The following is a 19285-nucleotide window of genomic DNA, read 5'->3' as shown; positions in this document are numbered from 1 at the left end:
AAAAAAAAAAAAAAAGAGTACTTCTCGAACACAAGAATTCCACAGTCATGCATCCCTTAACAACAGGGATATGCTCTAAGAAATGCATTGTTAGGTGATTTTGTCAGGGTGCAAATATACTAGAGTGTCCTATATAATCCTTGACGGTACAGCCTACTACATAGTGAGGCTACACAGTGTGGCCTAATGCTTACAAGCTAAAAACCTATATAGCATGTTATACTTAATACTATATGCAATTATAATACAGTGCATAGTATTTGAGTATTTAAACATATTTAAATATCGAAAAGGGGGCGGCACCTGTGGCTCAAAGGAGTCGGGCGCCAGGCCCATATGCCAGAGGTGGCGGGTTCAAACCCAGCCCTGGCCAAAAACTGCAAAAAAAAAAAAAAGATACAGTGAAAATATGGTATTAAAATCTTAAGAGACCACCATTGCAAATGTGATCTATTATTGACTGAAATGTCATTACACGGCTTGACTATTTTATTTCTTTCTTTTCTTTACTTTTATCTCACACTTTACTTTTTACTTCACTTCACTTTATTTTGAGACAGAGTCTCACTCTCTGGCCCCCACCTAGAGTGCTGTGGCATCATAGCTCACAGCAACCTCCAGCTCCACGGCTCAAGTGACCCTCTTGCCTCATCCTCTCAAGTAGCTGGGACTACAGGTACCTGCCACAATGCCCAGCTAGTTTTTCTATTTTTAGTAGAGATGGGATCTCTCCTTTGCTCAGGCTGTTCTCAAATTCCTGAGCTCAAGTAATCCACTCTCCTCGCTTCCTGGATTGCAAGCATTATAGGTGTCAGCCAGCATAGCCACCCCAGGACTGTACTTTTAAATAGCAATTAGGATGCTGACAATTCTCTAGAGGTACAAACTGGCATAATTACGTGCAGAATGGACAAGGTGTTGTAGGACACAGAGAAATGTGATTCCAGACACTAGCCAAGAAGGAATCTGAGGGAACAAGACCTGAGGCCTCCCTCCTTCCCCAGTTTAAATTTCAAGAGACTGGATTACTCTTACAGCCTAAAATGCAGAGCACTGAAGCAATCCCAGTGCCACTGTCCTCCCTTTACCTAATCCATAATTGACCCCAGGCATGGGGAGGGGGAGAGGACACTGAGCATCAAATGCTTCTCTGAAAAAGTGTTTCAGGGAGGAGGGCATCAGATATGCCAAAACAAAATGCAAAAATCTAAGTTCGGGTGTTAGAGAGTGGAGAGGTTGCAATGTTAGGATGTGGGTCACTCACTGACCTGCATCACAGGATAAAATCCATGCTGGTTAAGATGTCCCATTATGTTTGCACAAATGTGGTTCATGGCTGGACGAAGACTCTCACCTAAACAAAGAAAAAAGTGTAAAGGAAAACATTTCTTGTCATCATGTGACCTATTCATCTAGGACAGAAAATTACTCTCTGGCCCAAAGCTATAAGGAAATCAGATACTTCCTGGCTTGCCTTCCTTTTCCCTTAGATCTACAACCCAACCAGAGTACCAGGAGGTTCTGCATATCTGGTATTCTATCTCTCCTGGAAGGCCTGGCTCAAGTATCACCTCTTTGGTGGTGAGTCCTACTATTCCCCTGGCTGCTGAGCTCCTGTAATATGTTTCCCTTTTTTTTTTTTTTTTGAGACAGAGCCTCAAGCTGTCCCCCTGGGTAGAGTGCCATGGCATTACAGCTCACAGCAACCTCCAACTCCTGGGCTCAAGCGAGTCTCCTGCCTCCGCCTCCCAAGAGGCTGGGACCACAGGCGCCCGCCACAACGCCCGGCTATTTTTTGGTTGCAGCTGTCATTGTTGTTTGGTGGGTCCGGGCTGGGGATTCGAACCCGCCACCTTAGGTGTACATGGCTGGCGCCTTAGCCGGTTGAGCCACAGGCGCCAAGCCTGTAATATGTTTTCTAATTCCCTCCTAGGGCCTGGCACTTTCTGCTCCTGTGGTTGCCTCCTCTCCTCGCTGGGACATGAGCTTCCTGGCAGGGCCTAGAACTCCACAAACTTCAGCATCCTCCCAGAGTCCAGGACAATGCCTAAGATAAACCTTTCTTGCTAACCTGGAGCCTTTGCACATGCAGTTTCCTTTGTTTTCAAAGGTTCATCCCTCCTACTCATTCTGTGAACTCCTGTCTCTCCAGCTCTTAACTCAGACATCAATTCTTCAAGAAAGCCAGAGCCCTAGGCCAAGCAAAGCCTCCTCCACCACACTAACACTCTCACTTCTCTTGTATTTTTCTGTCTGAGCACTGAGCATGTTAATGTCATTTTATATATATGAATGACTTCTATTTAATGTTTGCTTCCCCCACCAGACACTAAGTTCTGTGAGGAAGGGAGTGTCTAAAGTCCCTGGAAGATAGCGACCTTTTCTGTTTTGTTCATCACTGTACCTCTGGTGCTGAGCACGGTATCTGGTGCATAGTCACTATTTGTTGAATGTTTGAATGAAATGACTGTATGATTTTCAGGGAAGGAGGCAGCTTTACAGAGCAAATTTTGTGGGCAAAACAGAATTATTCACTACCAAATGATTTTTCCAAATGAAATGATAAGGCTTAAGTGAATGTTATCACTTAGCACTGAGGCATTGTGAGGGTTATACAAAGCAGAACCACGCCTTTAAACATAATTCAAAGAAAGGGAAAACGTAACACACACTGTGGAACATATTCTGGATACTACAATGCAGTCTGCTGGGAAGTGCCAAAGGCATCTTCATGCATCTGGTCTCAGGGCCTGCCCAGAAGTTTGTGGTAGCAGAAATGCTTTTTACAAAGAAAAAAAGGTGGCAGTGGCTCACACCTGTAATCCTAGCACTCTGGGAAGCCAAGGCTGTAGGATGACTTGAGCTTGGGGTTCAAGACCAGACTGAGCAACAGTTAGACCCTATCTCTACTAAAAATAGAAAAATTAGCCAGGCACAATAGCATGCCTATAGTCCCAGCTACTTGGGAAGCTGAGGCAGGAGGATGGATCACTTGAGCCCACAAGTCTGAAGTTGCAGTAAGCTATGATGATGCTATTGCACTCTAGCCTGGCTAACAAGAGAGGGACTCTTCGTCTCAAAAAATAAAAATTATAAAGAGAAAAATTCTCCCAACTTCTCTATGGAAATGCCAATATGGAAAGATTTTGAAACAAGTCCCATAGACAGACCTTTTCCCCGTAGAATTTTCCATGTTGAAGTGTCTGTGAAGGTGACAAGCATGGTGAGGTACAGTGTGATGAGTCGAGAGTCTTGTAAGATTTCGGGCTGGAAACAGTAAAGAGAGTTTTAACATATTAATCCTCTGTTTTCAGATAGTGAAGCACCCATTTTCCAACTGTTCTAAGTATACTCAGACTATAATAAATTAATCAGGAATATCGTAAGGACATTTGTACTAGACTGTTTATCACAGCTCAATTTACAATTGCCAAATTGTAGAAACAACCTAAATGCCCACCAATCCAGGAATGGATTAACAAGCTGTGATATATGTATACCATGGAATACTATTCAGCCACTAAAAACGATGGAAACTTTACATCTTTTGTATTAACTTGGATAGAGGTGAAACACATTATATAGTAAAGTATCACAAGAATGGAGAAGCAAGAATCCAATGTACTCAATTCTGATATGAGAACAACTGATGACCTAGTACATGGTAGGGATGAGGGAATGGAGGTATGGAAAGAGGGAAAGAGGGAGGGTATTTGGGGGTACACACCTCCTGGGGGCAGGACACAATTATAAGCGGCGCTTTACCTAATAAATGCAATCAGTGTAACCTGGTTCTATGCACCCACACTGAGTCCCTAACAATAAAAAAAAAGTCTTGTTTTTTTCCCCCCTCTTGGGGAATGATCATGTTAGGAGTTAAACGACAAAGATTTTGACATACTAGTGCTGACTATGAAATCAAATACTCCTGAGAATGGAGAAGTGAGAATTCCTGGAAAATACATGTGTCCATCTGTCTGTCTATATGAACACTGCAGCAAGGAGAGTAGAAATGAAATTGAGCATAGCAGGGACTTTTAGCTCCGATTTCTGGCTTCACCACCTAGTAGCTGTGTGATCTTGGGCTAGTTTCTTAACCTGTCTGCACCTTGGTTTCATCATTTGTTGACTAGGGATAGTAAGACTGCTTTCCTCAAAGGGCTATCATGAGGAATAAGTAGATTAATGCACACAAAGCACCAAGAATAGTGCTTGGCACACAGATAACTCCATGTAGTATTGTTGTTATAATTATGATAGTTCATTGTTTCCCAAGAGTAAGTTGGGCAAAAGGCCTGACTGCTTTCTAGGCTCAGAGACCCTGAAAGGAACACTGGAGACCCCTAGGTGCACAGAAAACAAGACAGGAGAACTGACTTGTTCAAAGTCACATGGGATATCAGCAGTAGAATTTGGAATAAATTATAGCTATTCCTTGCTCCAGTTCCAACACTTTTTTCTCCTAATGTCTGTTTCTTCACATGAATTTTTAAAAAATTTTTTTTAAATAGAAGGTCCTCTTCTCAAAATTTGTTGCAGAATATAGAAACAGAGAACAGATAAAAGGGGATCTGTCTGGCTCCAGTTAAGGCAAGGGACCTGTCCTTTTAGCCCTGAGGCATTCTGGTAGAATCCCAGGGCTTCACGGAACAGATGTAAAGACCACCACTCTGAGCCATTACCCTCACCTAACAAGTCAGGCATGGCTTCTTGCTGGCTTGCTGCCTTGGTTGGATTGTGGCCAAAAGTAATTCATGAGCATCCCAAGAGGGATGGCAGGGACTAGCTTACTGGGGGGCTCTAGGGTCATTTGTTCCATTGCTCAGCTCCCACCTTAGTCCTTGCCAAGCCTCTGTCCCTAACCTGTCCCTCTCTATGTGCAGAGTAGAAGTGGCTGCTGTTTTTGTCTATCCACACCTTTGTCCACCTCAGAATACAGAATAGGCACAGGACCAGATTGAGTCAGTGTCAATATGTCACCCCTCTCGCCACTGTGACTGGTTCAGAGATGAGCCTAGGATTCCACTGGACCTTTGAGAACCCTCCTGGGTTTTTGAACTGGAAGGGGAGGGTTCCTTTTTCTGTTTCTTCAAGACAGAGTAATGATGTAAGGCCAGAATTATTGGTTGTTGTGATGACAGCAGGGGATGACAAGGTGACTCCAAAAAGGAACAGACATAACCGGTAATAATGAGGGAGAATCAAGAAGCCTCTGGCTCTAGTTATCCCCAGTTGCCGTGGTACAGAATACATTCTATAACAAAATGTCCTCATTCTTGCTTAGCTTGTGTGTATTACTACTGTGCTCATGCTGGATTCCTATACATGTAACAAGAAGCCCGACTAATGCAGTAATACAGGCCATGTATTTCATTATATCAAATAAATGGGAAGGAAGACGACAGATTCCCTGGCACGGAGGCTGTGGCAAGTACAGTCAATATTTAACATATTGCACACCAAAAAAGGGCTTACACTGAGAATAGCATCAAACGTCTTCTTTCCCAGAAAAGATACTCCATGAGTAATTCTTTACTAGACTTTGATTGGTAGATCTCCAAAGGTATAACCTATGAGCCTATGAGGGAATGATAGAAACTGAAAATATAAACTAACAGCCCCTGATAAGAACGAAATACATAAATATATATAAAAAATCTTTTTTTTTTTACCTTGAGTTGCTCAAGAAACTCACAGCAATACCACAGAATGTCCTTGATCTGCTTAATCCACAGAAGGGTGAGATCCTTAGAAAGAGCCAGGGATACATACCACACCTACAAATGGGAAAAAGAAGACTGTCACAGGCAGTTGGAGCACACTGTACATGCTCCACTACACGAACTGGATTTATTAGCTAGGTCCAGTGCCAGGTAAGGCAGTGGAGATGAACAGACAAATAAGCAGCAAACAAGGCTTAATGCTGAACCCGAAGATAAAATCACCTACTAAGGCAGTTTATTATCCTGCATGAGGCAAGAGCTGAAAATAGCCTCTTGGATCATAAAAGGAGGGAATCACTTGTACTTTGTTACTGTTTTTCATCCATTACTAATTTGCACATGTATGTGGATTAGTCCTAACATTGAACAGGAACTTCCAGAGCCCAACTGGCTGGCTGTTAAGAGCGTGTGAGAGACCTTCCAGCTCCTGCTGCACTTACCTTGGGTTCGTTCTCAGCATCCATGCTGCTCAGGATGCTGCGGCACAACTTTTCAAATCTCTGCAAAGAGACAGAATAGAGGTTATCAATTCTAACTCATCTAACAGTGGGAAAGAGGAGGGAGCAAACACTCAGCAGGCACCTGGCATGGGTAGGTGTTATACCAGGTGATGCACATACACGATCACATTTAAGTCCTTTATACAGACGTGGAAACTGAGCATCTGAAAGGCTACAGAAGGGTTCTCAAACTGGTGGGTGAACCCTACAGATATGGTTTAGAAATCAAGGTACGTTACGTAAAAATCCAGATAGGAGCCTCTTTTTAAAAATAAAAATCTGGCACACTGGGCTTGGTTTCCTGCAATCTATCTGCTGTCTCCTAAACTGTGCTCTCTTGTTGGCTACTTTGCAAGCATCACGGACAATGACTTTTGCCTCACAGATATCCACCAGATTGTTGTATCATCACTCTTATCCCAAAATGCAAAAGGAAGAAAAGTGGAAACTAGAAAACAGGTTTACATTTTAGCTGTACCAGTCCTGGATCCACCCTTAAAAGCAGTGTGATGCTGGCAGCCCTACTATACTGAGCTGAAGTTTCCCCTTCTGTATGATCAGGGTCACTTCCCAGAGACTGTCTGTACTTACCTACGTAATCATATGGACAATGCTGGCATACCCTTCCCTCTCCTGCTGGGCTATGAGCTCCAGTAGGGTAGAGATCTTACCTGTCTGGTTTTCTTCCAGGGCCCCAGTAGCCAGGAAAGGGGTGGAACAGTGTGAGGCTTGGCAATAGCAAATGCCTAACAGCTGGTAACATGGAGACATGCCTTGATGGTCATTTATACCATTATAGGTAACTGGCTGCTGCCTACCTGGAATTATATTTTCCAGGCTGATCATTCTAACCCCGAGGTACAAACTAGCATGTTTTGTTTGGTTTGCAAGATATAAAACAAATTTCAATTTCCAATTAATTGCCAGTTTTTACAAACTAGAACATTGAGCATAAAGACCCAGATCTCTAGCATCTCAAAAAAAAAAATAAAGAAAAAGAAAAGAAATCCGAGGGTGGGTCCATCACCAGCTGGGATCAAGTAGCAGCTGCTCTCTCTGGATGGGGCAGCCCACAGACCCCATCAACACTATTGCTTTTTGTCAGTTACCATTCATTATGATTCGTGTTTTGTATTATATTAGGTCTCCTACAGGGCTTCTTTCACTCATCCACCTAACCTGCCTGGCTCCTGCATGCATCTGAGTCCAACTCATGCTTGTAACAGTCAATCTGAAAAGATTCTCAGAAGCACTGGGGTTAATCGGTCCCAAGAAAACAAAAGGAACAGATGTGGGGGTGATAATATCTACCTCAGAGTTGCTGTAAGAAAAAAACAAGTAAATATTTATAAGATACTTACAAAAAGACCTGGCATGTAGATGTACTATATATGTTTGCTATTATTATTTTTACCTCATTATCTTCTTTGATTTTGAATAAGAACAGCAGTTTCCTGGCAATCTTAAAAATAGAAAGTGCACTTCTTTTACTGGACCCAGAATCCTCTTTTAAAAACTCATCAATCTCTCTCCTAGGGAGGGAAAAGTTAAAAAAAAAAAAAGACATTGTTAATTAGGAACTTTTAGCACCCGGAAGGCTTTCAAGCACTCTTAAGAGTGCTGGGGAGATCCTGGCACCTACCTGATGTCTCTCCGCAGTCGAGTCCGGGAGAGAAAACTCCGGACGTGAGCCTGAATCTCAACGGCTGCCCGCTCCCGCTCTCTTTGCACGAGCCTTTCTTCTCGGGCCTGACGGGCTCTATCAATGAACCACGCTCTCGATGTTTGAGATACGGTAAACATGTTTGCAAACTTGCACAAACCCTACAACAGAAACAAGCGAGTAGCTGCTGGAGGCTGTTGTGTGAAAAACACACATAAAAAGGGGCTCACGAGCAAAGAGGGGGCAGCAGCAGAGAGATACTCAGGACCCTCCTGCATCCTCCAAAGTGCTAACAGCTCTCCTGGCACAAGATCCAACTTCCTACTTGTTCCTTTCATGCAACTCACCCGGATACCCTATATCCTACATAATTACATCTTTAAAAAAAAAAAATTTTTTTTAAGAGACAGAGTCTCATTCTGTCTCCTGGGCTGGAGTGCAGCAGAATAGTCATAGCTCATGGCAGCCTCAAAGTTCTGGGCTCAAGGAATCCTCCTGCTTCAGCCTCCCAAGCAGCTGGGACTATAGGCATCTGTCACCAGGACTGGCTAATCTTTTTAAAAAAATTTTTTTATACAGAAAGTCACACTATGTTACCAGGCTGGTTTTGAACTCTTGGCCTTAAGTGATCCTCCTGCCTCAGTGTTCCAGAGTGCTAGCGTTACAAGTACCAGCCACCACACCTGGGCTAATTTCATCTTCTTAGAAGGAAGAACACAGTGCCTGGCATAGGGTAGGCTCTATACAAGGGTAACAGATAAATAAAGCATGACTCAATCCCAACCGTAAAACTCTAATTCAAATTGTTCCAAGTATTTGAGTTATCTGTAGTTCATATTTGGGAAGTCAGCACTGAGCAATTAGCTTTTATTTTGTCAAGTATAAATCTGTGGGGGAAAAAATCAAACATGATTACAGTTACCATTATTTTATTCATTTACTCAATATTTACTGGCGCCTGCTTTATAACCCGCACAAAAAAAGTGGGCCATTTTAACATTAACAAAAGAAAATGTACACAATCCAAAATGTTAGACAGCCCTTACTTTGAATGTGTTCAGTTTTATGTGTAGCCTTTTCCATTGTCCTTACTGTTCCCTCCTGCCAAGGACTCACCAAGCCTACAGCCGAACTGCTCCTGTCCGCTAAGAGGCACTTTTCTGGAGAAAAGCTCTAAATTATACGTTACATTTTAATCTAAATCATTGGTAACTGTCTTTTCCCAAAGGGATGGCTTTGGTTGGCAGCCTGAAGTACACAAACACTGATCGATGGAGCCTCTCAGATTATTCTTTTGATGTTTGATAACTCTGTCATTCTATGAAAAATGCACAATCAGCCCAGCTGACAAAAACACTGAAATGAATTATTCAGAAATCCAGCCTCTGGCAAATAATCTGTTTACCAGGTTGAAAACATCATCCAAAATAAAAGGTTTGTACTAGGCTCCTGCCACACGTAGTTATCAAGGACCTCTGTGGCCCCTTCTCAACAATGATTCACATCTGACAAACTCGAGGGCTTTGCCAAAATGTGAGTCTTTTATAATTCTTGAAACAAATTAACCATAGAAAGGACAATAAAAAGATTGGAGAGAACCACATGCAATGGCTCACGCGCAATCCCAACAACTCAGAAGGCTGACACCAGTTCAAGACCAGCCCGGGAAAAATGGCAAGACCTCCCCCCATCTTTAAAAACATAAAAAAAAAAATTAGCTGGGTGTGGTAGTGTATGCCTGTAGTCCCAGCTACCTAGAAGTCTGAAGGATCACTTGGGCCTAAGAGTTGGAGGCTGCACCAAGCTATCATTGTCTTGCTGCACTTCAACCAGGGTGACAAAGCAAGACCCCCATCTCTAAAAATAAAAAGATTGGAGAGGCTCGGTGCTGGTAGCTCAGCAGCTAGGGCGCCAGCCACATATACTGGAGCTGGCAGGTTTGAATCTAGCCCAGGCCAACTACAACCAAAAAATAGCCAGGTGTTGTGGTGGGCACCTCAGCTACTTGGGAGACTGAGGCAAGAGAATTGCTTAAGCCCAAGAGTTTGAGGTTGCTGTGAGCTGTGACACCACAGTACTCTACCAAGGGCAACACAACAAGACTGTCGCAAAAAAATTAAGAAAGATTGGAGAAAAAGATAGCTGTCTCCTGAACCATCTACTCTTCTGACCCCAACAGTGGAAGTCTAAAGCGCTCACCTGAGGACCTGCCTGTGTTGCACAAATGCCAGGTAACCATTAGTGATCTTGTACAGGACTCACAGCTGAGGACAGAGTCTCACTTTAGAGGGGCTTCTTTTTTCTAACAGAAGAAAAAATTCCAGATTTAGTGTTAAGTTTACTTATCTTCCTGAGTAAAACTAACAGATACAATGCCAATAGTTTTTTTTTTTTTTTTTTTGAGACAGTCTTACTTTGTTGCCCATGTTAGAGTGCCATAATATCATAGCTCCACAGTAACCTCAAACTCTTAGGCTTAAGCGATTTTCTTGTCTCAGCCTCCCGAGTAGCTGGGACTACAGGCACCCACCATACTGCCTGGCTATTTTTAGAGACAGCAGCTCACTCTTGCTCAGGGTGGTCTCTAACTGGTAAGCTCAGGTGATCCGCCTGCCTAAGCCTCCCAGAGTGCTGGGATTATAGACGGGAGCCACTGTGCCTGGCCCAATAGTTTTTAAAAAATGCTACTTATATCTTCTTTAGTTAATGCCTGGTCTAAATGATAGACTGTATTTCCTCAGTCTTCATGGTTTAAAAGGGATAGGTCGAAAATAATATCAAAGAAGTTGTCTGAATTAAAGCTATATTGGTTAGCAAATATAAAACACAGAGATGACGGAATGCTAAAAAAACACTGAAAATTATGTTTGACATTTTTAACTATACGGAAAAATGTTTATGAGAAAAAAGGGCTGCCTGTGAACCAATATGATCCCAATTACCTAAAGAAAGAGAAAAATGCATGTGCACAGACACAAATATACCAACATGTTAAGAGTGGTCGTTTTGAGATAGTGCAATTGTAGGACATTTCTTAACTGGTCTCTATTTTTTAAATTTTCTCCAGAAGGCAACATGGTGAAGCAGCACAGCATAGTGAGAGGCATACAGTCTTTGGAGAAACACAGCTGAAGCTAGTCCCTAGCTCTGCCACAGGCTGGAAAGAGAGAGTCCCAGTCTGTATTCGTATCAGCTCAGAGGCTGTTCATGAGCACTAAAGATGATGAGATCAAGCACCTAAGGGTGCTGACAATACACAGTCAAGAAGTCTAACTGATGTATTATTTTTATAGACACAAGAATTTTCTTTTTTACACTCTTTAGCAGAGGCTCCCATCTACACAGTCACTAAGGTTCTTTGGGTAGGAAATGTTGGCACCTTGACATTCCTCATTCATTAAATTTTTTCCTACTCCAGACTACACTAAAAGATTCACTAATTCTTTCTGTTCAGCTGTGAAACCCTGGCCCTGTTGCTGTGACGGGGTAACAGCTTCAAGCCCCTGAATAGCAACAAAGCAGTAGGGCCCAAGCCAGGTACACAATGAAATGCTCTCCCATAACACACAGATAGTCCCTCATTGTCGGGAACTACACGAGGATGAGGCAAAAATGGAAAAACAAAGTTGCATGCAAACTTTGCCTAAGTACCTATAAGACTATCTCAAAACATTCACTTCTCTCAGGGGCCTTTCAAGATCCCTTCTTGAAGATTATCTTCCCCTCAGCAATGTTATTTGTTGGTTTCTGTTTACAGCATGTAATAGCCTATGCTCTAAAGGTTTTCTCATTCTTTCCTACAGATGTCCTCCACCCATATGGTGTGTACTACAGTTCAAATAAAACATATAATCAAGTATTAAGCAGTGCAAAATGTCATGGAGAATAAAAGAAAAGGCTGTGTGCAGCAGAAAAAACCTTGAATCAGAGAAAGTAGTTCTTGGGTTCTTTCTAGTCCTGATTGCCCATGTCACTTACCCAAGCTACTTATCCTCTCTTTGCCTCAGTTTCCTTATCTGTAAATTGATGATAATAATAGTACCTACAGCCTAGGTATGCTAAAAAGGAGTAAATGAAACATAGAGCCTTTTTGAACCTCAGTTTAGTAATCATAGTAATCACAACATCAAAATTATGGGAAAATATTATTAAGTAGTATCTGAAAGTATACAGCATGTAAGTGAGCTTTACTGTATTGTATTAAGAAGTTTAGCCAGGCGTTGTGGCGGGCGCCTGTGGTCCCAGCTACTTGGGAGGCGGAGACAGGAGACTCGCTTGAGCCCAGGAGTTGGAGGTTGCTGTGAGCTATGCCACGGTACTCTACCCAGGGAAACAGCTTGAGGCTCTGTCCCAAAAAATAAAAAAATAAATAAAAAAAAAATTAAAAAAAAAGAAGTTTACAATCCAGTTAGGGGAACAAGAACTACAGGTAGTTCTGAGATTGGCAATAACCAAGATCATTTGAAAAGGAAAATAAGTTGAGTACCCACTACATGTCAAGTTCTAAGTGATCTCATTTAATGACAGAAATCTTACTATTATTATTATCTCCTTTAGTCCAATTGAGGCCATTAGTAAGTGGCAGAGACAAGATTTTTAATACTAATGGTCAGGATTCAGACTCTTCTTCATCTCAATGTTCCCATGAGAGCTGCTCAAAAATCAGTCTTTTCTGGGTGAGACCAACTATATGGAGAATTACAAAAGCACATCATAGTCCAGAAAGTATTTTCCAAAGGTAAAATGACACAAATACTAACTGCTGACTGAGCCCCAGAAGATATCCCTGTACACAGCGGGTGGGCCGCCAAGTTCAATGACCACCAAGGTATAAAGGCAGACCATGTTAGGTATTACATACACAATGAACTCTATCTTTTCAACAGCTCTATCAGGTCTCAATAGTCCAAGTACTATTTAAATAATAAACAACAGGGCTGGGCGCCATAGCACAGTGGTTACGGTGCCAGCCACATACACGGAGGCTGGCCGGTTGCAACCCGGACCAGACCAGCTAAACAACAATGACAACTGCAACAAAAAAATAGCCAGGCATTGTGGCAGGCGCCTGTAGTCCCAGCTACTTGGGAGGCTTAGGCAAGAGAATCACTTAAGCCCAAGAGTTTGAGGTTACTGTGAGCTGTGACACCACAGCACTCTACCGAGGGTGACACAGTGAGACTCTGTCTCAAAAAAAGAATAGACGTCAAGACATTTATTGAAAGCTACAGCCATCTAGGTGGGTGCTATTATCAATTCTATCCTCACATGAAGAAAATGAAAAGCAGAGACAAGACTTGTGAGAGGTCGCTGGGCTCCCGAATTTGAACCCACGCCTAATTGGAAAGCAATTCTTTATTGGTAAATAAAACAGACAAGATTCAGAACAGCAAAGCAAAAAGGAGCTGAGAATGCAAGGCTGCCCGTGGGCAAAACTAGTCAAATTACGACCAAATGTTTCTTTTCTTTTTTTTTTTTTTTTAACCAAATGTTTCTTTATTCAGGGCTAAATGTCAGGCAGGGTACTAAATCATATCATACAACACCCTCTGTGAAACCAGCTAATAGGTCCGTTTTACAGAGGTGGAAAGTTAGGCAGGCTTTCCTAACTTTACCAACAGAGAGGTGAGGGAACTCACCGAAGGTCACACAGCGAGAGAAAAGGATTCGAATTCCAGTTTGAGTGACTCCTGAGGCTCCGCGTCTTTCCTCGGCATCAACAACCACAGTAACAAATCCTTTGCGCCTAGCATTAGTCTTTTTATAAAGGCCTATGGCCCCAAAGGAGAGAAGAGGTGGAAAGGGCGGCGGAGAGACCCCCTGGAGCACGAAAACCAGCCCCCAGCACCTGCCTCTCTGAATGTGGCCAGGCAGGGACTCGACCCCAGAGCCACCTCCCTCGAAGTCCCGGGCTCCACCCCACTACCCGGAGAACAGGAGACCCTATTCCTACTCGCTACCCACAGGCCGTAGACCTTTATCCGCTCGAGGCCCCAGTGCTCGGAGTCGGGGATGCAGCTGCAGCCGCCTCAGCCCAAAACCCCCGAGCAGACCCGGGGCAGCGGCCCAGGCTCGACCGCCATCTTGCCCCGGGGTGTTGTCTTTCAGAACTCCGCCTGGAAGCAAGTATCTGGTTCCGGGAAACAACAGTTCCGTAGAGCTTCTTCGCCCAGGAAAGAAGACTTCTCTGCATTATGTTCTCTTCTCTGGCCACTGAAAATCACAGAAGGAAAAAAGCCTGATCCAGCCGAGTGCAGCTGGAATCCATTCTGGCCAGGGAGGTTGGAAAGAAAGCAACCAGCGTCTACAGGCACTGAAGGATATTTTAGGACAGAGCACTCCGAGGGGCGGAAGTGGGGAACAGACAGCGGAAGTTCCCGCCCCGGCCCCGCCCCTGCCCCTGGCTCGCGTAAATTGGGTATTTCCTGCCTCTCTCAGTCCGGGTTTGGAGACTCGGGCGTCCTCCGACTTTTCATGGTAAGGAGGGCGGTGTCCGCCGGCTTGGGACTCTGGGCGACCGAGGAAGCTGAACAGCAACAGAGTATAAGTGGAAGGGACCGAAAGAAGGGGGTGCGATGAGGGGCAGTCGAGATAGAGGAGAGGCAGTTGGGGGATTGGGTGGCTGCGAGGCCGGAGGTGGGGGAGGGGCTTTGGGTGGAGAAGGGCAGTGTGGGCGTTCAGGGGGTCCTTGACGGTTGGAATCCGGGAAAGGGCATTTAGACTCGAGGAGTAGATTTTAGTGTGGGTGAGTCTTGAGTGATTGTTAGAGAGATAGGAGTGGGTGATTGTGAGGAGAACAAAGAGATGTCATTGAAAATGAATATTTGGGATGGAAAATGAGGATTTGGAGGATTGCGAAGGAAAATGGGTAGGTTATGAGAAAGTGAATTGGGCTTCCTTGGAGCAGAGCTTTTGGGGTTTCGAAAGTTATGGCTGATGTCACTGGGTTCATGAAAGTGGGGAAGGGGCTCCCAGGTGCGTGAACACGCGGGCGAATGGTGGAAAGAAGTAGAGGGAACTAATAGGCAGATTTGCGTTCAGTGCTTGAAATTCCAGGGAGGGATGCCAGTCGCCTGAGGTCAGATGCCTTAGCCACATAGTCTGGCGCCTAGGTACAAATCCAGTCACTTTCATTAAGATCCGAGGTAGCAACGCCTGAAGAAGCGGAGGACGGCTCATACTATCAGCTATGGGAAGGTTTCTGTGTGTTTGGGATCTTAAAGAGTCTATTGCATGAATAGCTCTTTGTTCCTAAGTGGGGATGACCAAAGATCAGCCCAGATCTTTCTACTTATTTGCTTGTTTGTCATTTCCCTGACAACTTCAGTCTTCAGGGAAGGTCAGTCCCAGTGATACTGCTGAAGACAAATGAGTCAGCTTGTATCTGACTGATCTCCATTTTGTGCAAAATAAGGACCACCTAAAGGGAAGAAGATGGCATAAACCAGTGGTTCTCAAATTGTGACTTATTAAGTGAGCCAAGCTAGGAGCAGTACACCTACCCAAGAGGCTGAGGCTGGAGGATGGCTTGTGCCTAGGAGTTCCAGGCCAGCCAAGGCAACCTAGTGAGACAGACCCCATCTCATAAGGAAAAAGAATTGTAAAAGGTCTTATTTTCAAGCTGTACCATAGACTACTAGATCATACAAGCTGGGGGCATCCAACTGTTGGGGTTTAGAGTAATGATTTCTTGATTTGGGCTATGTAATGAAAGGTGCGTGAGAGTTGAAGTCAGGGCCCTTAGAGTTCTGATTCTTAGTTTTCTCCCATAAAAAAATGACAATGATGATAAACATGTTCCTCACCACACTGTTGAGAGAAGTACGCCAGTAGTTTATGTGGTGAATGCAAGAAAAGGGGGTTATTTGTTGGAGCACTTGAAATAGGTAGTACCTGTTTATAAGCAAGTTTTGGCCACTACATAATGCTACAGTTATTTGGCCAGTGTGATTTAGTTAGGTTGACATGAAACAAACTTTTCTGAGTTGTAGATATGCCCTCATTTGGGAAAAGTTTTATAGCTAGCCTCAATGCAGTATTTTAAAAACTTCTCTGCTGTAAGAATCCCCCCATATGTTCCCCCATATGTTTTTGTCATACATCCTGGTCAATTCTTAGATCAAGCTGGTTAAACAAAAACTTCAGCTCAGTAGCACTGAGCCCTGGCCCCACATCAGAATTACCTGAAGAGCTATTTAAACACTAGTGACTTATCTGCCAACCCTTCCTGTCTTCAAGATTTTGATTAATTAGTCCGGGGAATAGCCCCGGCAGTTACTAGTGTTTTAAGCACACCCTGGTGATTCTAGTAATCAGAGGAAGGAACCACTGGTCTTAAAAGCTTGGGGGACAGAGGGAAACAACACAAAAACACAGGTGCCAGATACCTTAACATTCAATCCCTGAGGGTTATTTTGAAGATTATGGCTTTAATAATCTACTCCACCTTGTAAGTTGGGAAACTGACACATGGGTTAGAATTCCTTGAACATCTGGCCGAAGTGGTGGAACTGGATTGCAGTCTTGGTCTGTCAGACTCAAAATCTAGTTTTCCTTACACACACAAATGGGACAGTTTTAGAATAAAGTGATACAGGATCAAGAATTTGGTGTCCCTTTTTCTATTGTACTTGTTTGGAATCTCCTTTCAAGTCAAAAATTTTCTTCTTTCACCTCATTTTTATTTTTTCAAACATGCATGTAGTTGCCTCTAGCTTTGAAGCTATGAAGTGGGGGCTTGGTTTTGTTTATGGTGCTTCAGTTTGTTTTTATGTGTAAGTGAGTTAGGAATTTGCTGGGCACAGACCATGGAGTTAATTGTAGCCTAATTAAGGGATATAATACTTTTAGAACAGTGGGTCTTGGCTGGCATTAGAATCACTTGGGCAGTTTTGAAAGCGTTTGTTGCCTCAGTGGCACTCTAGACCAATTACATCAGAATTTTCACAAGTAAGAGAAGAATGTGTCACCAAATGGCAAGCGGGGATCTGTATATTTAGTTTTTAGAAACAGGGTCTTTCCCTGTTGCCCAGACTGGAGTGCAGTGGCACAATCATAACTCACTGAAGCCTTGAACTCCTGGGCTCAGGCAATCATCCTATATCACCCTCCCGAGTAGCTGGGACTACAAGCACGCACTATCTTGCCCAGGTAATTTTTTTTACTCTTCATGTGTCTATAGGGACTTGCTATTTTATCCAGGCTGGTCTCCAACTCCTGGTCTCAAGCGATAACTCTTGCCTTGGTCTCTCAAAGTGCTAAGATTACAGGTGTGAGCTACCATGCCAGCGTCAGAATCACTATTTAAAATCAGCAACAGTATATTCAGGGAGATGGGAAGGAGAGAAGCCTAGACTTACCCACCTAACTGGAATAAACTTCTGATTAAATAAAACCCTTAACCAGTATCTCAAATATGGTTTACCTCTTCTTCTTTTTCTTTTCTTTTATTTTTTTTGAGACAGAGTCTCAGTATGTTGCACATGGTAGAGTGCTGTGGCATCACAGCTCACAGCAACTTCAAACTCTTGGGCTTGGCTCGGTGCCTGTGGCTCAAGTGGCTAAGGTGCCAGCCACATACACCTAAGGTGGCAGGTTCGAATCCCCAGCCCGGGCCCGCCAAACAACGATGGCTGCAACCAAAAAATGGCCGGGCGTTGTGGCAGGCGCCTGTAGTCCCAGCTACTTGGGAGGCTGAGGCAGGAGACTCGCTTGAGCCCAGGAGTTGGAGGTTGCTGTGAGCTATGATGCCATGGCACTCTACCCAGGGGGATAGCTTGAGGCTCTGTCCTAAAAAAAAACAAAAAACAAAAAAAAGAACTTTTGGGCTTAAGTGATTCTCTTGCCTCAGCCTCCCAAGTAGCTGGGACTACAGCACCCCCCGCAATGCCCAGCTATTTTTTGTTGTAGTTGTTTAACTGGCCCCGGGCCGGGTTCAAACCTGCCATCCTCAGTGTATGTGGCTGGCACTGTAACTACTGTGCTGCGGGCGCCGAGCCTACCTCTGTTTCTTATAACCAATTTTACTCTCTCCTGCCTTACTTCCCCAACTTCGTTAATAATGAGATCAAAAACCTCTAAAACAAATAGCAGGGAAAGGTTTATTGTCATCTTCTTTGGGCCCTCAGTTTACTGTAACTTGGGCTCAGGGACATGAACACAGGCAGAACTTTTTCTCTAATGGCTTATCCTAGTCAGTTGGCTGATGTTTAGAGGAGGAGGGCTCCAGAAAGATTCAGAGCTTTTTCCAATCTGTAGTCTCAAGCTAGATCAGGATGGTTTCTGCCTTCATCTCTTAGTAATTCAGTCTGTCATTAGAGCTGGAAGCAGTTTTCAAAGAGAAGAAGATAATTTGAGACTTTGAGAGCATTCTTAAATGATAATCATTTGAGTGTTTCCTCTGAGCCAGGGGCCCTTGCTGAGCACTGCTGGGGAGGCTAAGCTGTTGTCCCTGTTTGATGAATGGGACTAGACTCAGTTATCACCCAACTCTCATAGCTACCAAGTGGTACGGTTGGAGGCTTAAACATAGGTCTGATTCCCACATCCTGAACCACACGTTACCTCTCATATTTCAGAGCCTTTTGTACTTTTTAAAGAGAGAGGTGGGGCTTTCCTTGACAACTTAATATGTCATAACTCTAAATATACCAAGCATGATGGGCTCTAGGCCAGCCAGGACAAGTCTTTCACTTGCTCCATTACTGACTCACCTCCTGGCTTTAAAAAGTGACTTGACCCTCTCTGGGCCATGGCATCCAAATCCACAAAATGGAAATTGCCTTCCATTATTGTTTGGATTTTAAAAAGTAATGTAATACTCTGGGAGGCCGAGGTGGGTGTATTGAGTTTGAGACCAGCCTGAGCAAGAGTGAGACCTCATCTCTAAAAGTAGTCGGGCATTGTGGTGGTGCCTATAGTCCCAGCTACTCAGGCTGAGGCAAGAAAATGGCTTGAACCAAGAGTTTGAGGTTGCTGTGAGCTATGATGCTACTGCACTCTGTTAAGGGTAACAAAGTGAGGCTCTGTCTCAAAAAAAAAAAAAAAGGTGTGGTAGAAATTAAGTGGTAAAAGATGCAGGGAGAGAGGCTTTCTGGAGCCATAGAAATGGTTTTTATCTTGATTGGAAGGGGGCTACCAAGGTGTGTATATTGATTAAAACTCATCAAATTGTACACTTAAAATATACTTTATTATGTGCAGATTATCTTTAAAAAGTGTTAGCCAGGCCTGACATGGTGGCTCACGCCTGTAATCCCACTCTGGGAGGTTGAGGTGCGTAGGTCACTTGAGCCTAAGAGTTTGAGGTTGCTGTGAGCAGTGACACCATGGCACTCTACCAAAGGTGACAACATGAGACTCTGTCTCAAAAAATAAATAAATAGGCTCGGCGCCTATAG

At 43.7% G+C, this 19285-nt stretch overlaps 2 protein-coding genes across 6 annotated transcripts in view; one reads left to right on the top strand and one right to left on the bottom strand.

The window, feature by feature from the left end:
* The window catches only part of UBE3B (ubiquitin protein ligase E3B), a 62992-nt gene extending 48893 nt beyond the window's left edge, over positions 1 to 14099 (bottom strand). The window contains exons 1-8 of one of the 4 annotated variants that reach the window (XM_023513251.1): positions 13526 to 14099; positions 10086 to 10188; positions 7866 to 8047; positions 7638 to 7755; positions 6164 to 6223; positions 5673 to 5777; positions 3171 to 3267; positions 1269 to 1354 (exon numbers count right to left, since the gene is read on the bottom strand). In XM_023513251.1, the coding sequence (XP_023369019.1) occupies positions 1269 to 1354; positions 3171 to 3267; positions 5673 to 5777; positions 6164 to 6223; positions 7638 to 7755; positions 7866 to 8026 (627 nt within the window). In that variant the 5' untranslated portion in view covers positions 8027 to 8047; positions 10086 to 10188; positions 13526 to 14099. Of the gene's footprint in view, positions 1 to 1268; positions 1355 to 3170; positions 3268 to 5475; positions 5630 to 5672; positions 5778 to 6163; positions 6224 to 7637; positions 7756 to 7865; positions 8048 to 10085; positions 10189 to 13525 lie in introns of those variants that run through there. The other 3 variants (XM_023513252.1, XM_023513253.1, XM_023513254.1) reach the window with 3 other exon arrangements.
* Positions 14100 to 14255: 156 nt separating this feature from the next.
* KCTD10 (potassium channel tetramerization domain containing 10) overlaps positions 14256 to 19285 on the top strand; it is a 44505-nt gene continuing 39475 nt past the window's right edge. For both annotated transcript variants that reach the window (XM_023513250.1, XM_012805282.1), the window contains exon 1: positions 14256 to 14363. In XM_023513250.1, the coding sequence (XP_023369018.1) occupies positions 14361 to 14363 (3 nt within the window). In that variant the 5' untranslated portion in view covers positions 14256 to 14360. The remainder of the gene's footprint in view (positions 14364 to 19285) is intronic.

Source organism: Otolemur garnettii, unplaced genomic scaffold (genome assembly GCF_000181295.1).
Source record: "Otolemur garnettii isolate 467f Iridium unplaced genomic scaffold, OtoGar3 scaffold00038, whole genome shotgun sequence".
Taxonomy (NCBI): Eukaryota; Metazoa; Chordata; class Mammalia; order Primates; family Galagidae; genus Otolemur; species Otolemur garnettii.
The sequence above is the reverse complement of the archived record's forward strand: the minus strand, read 5'-3'. Positions and strand labels throughout refer to the sequence as shown.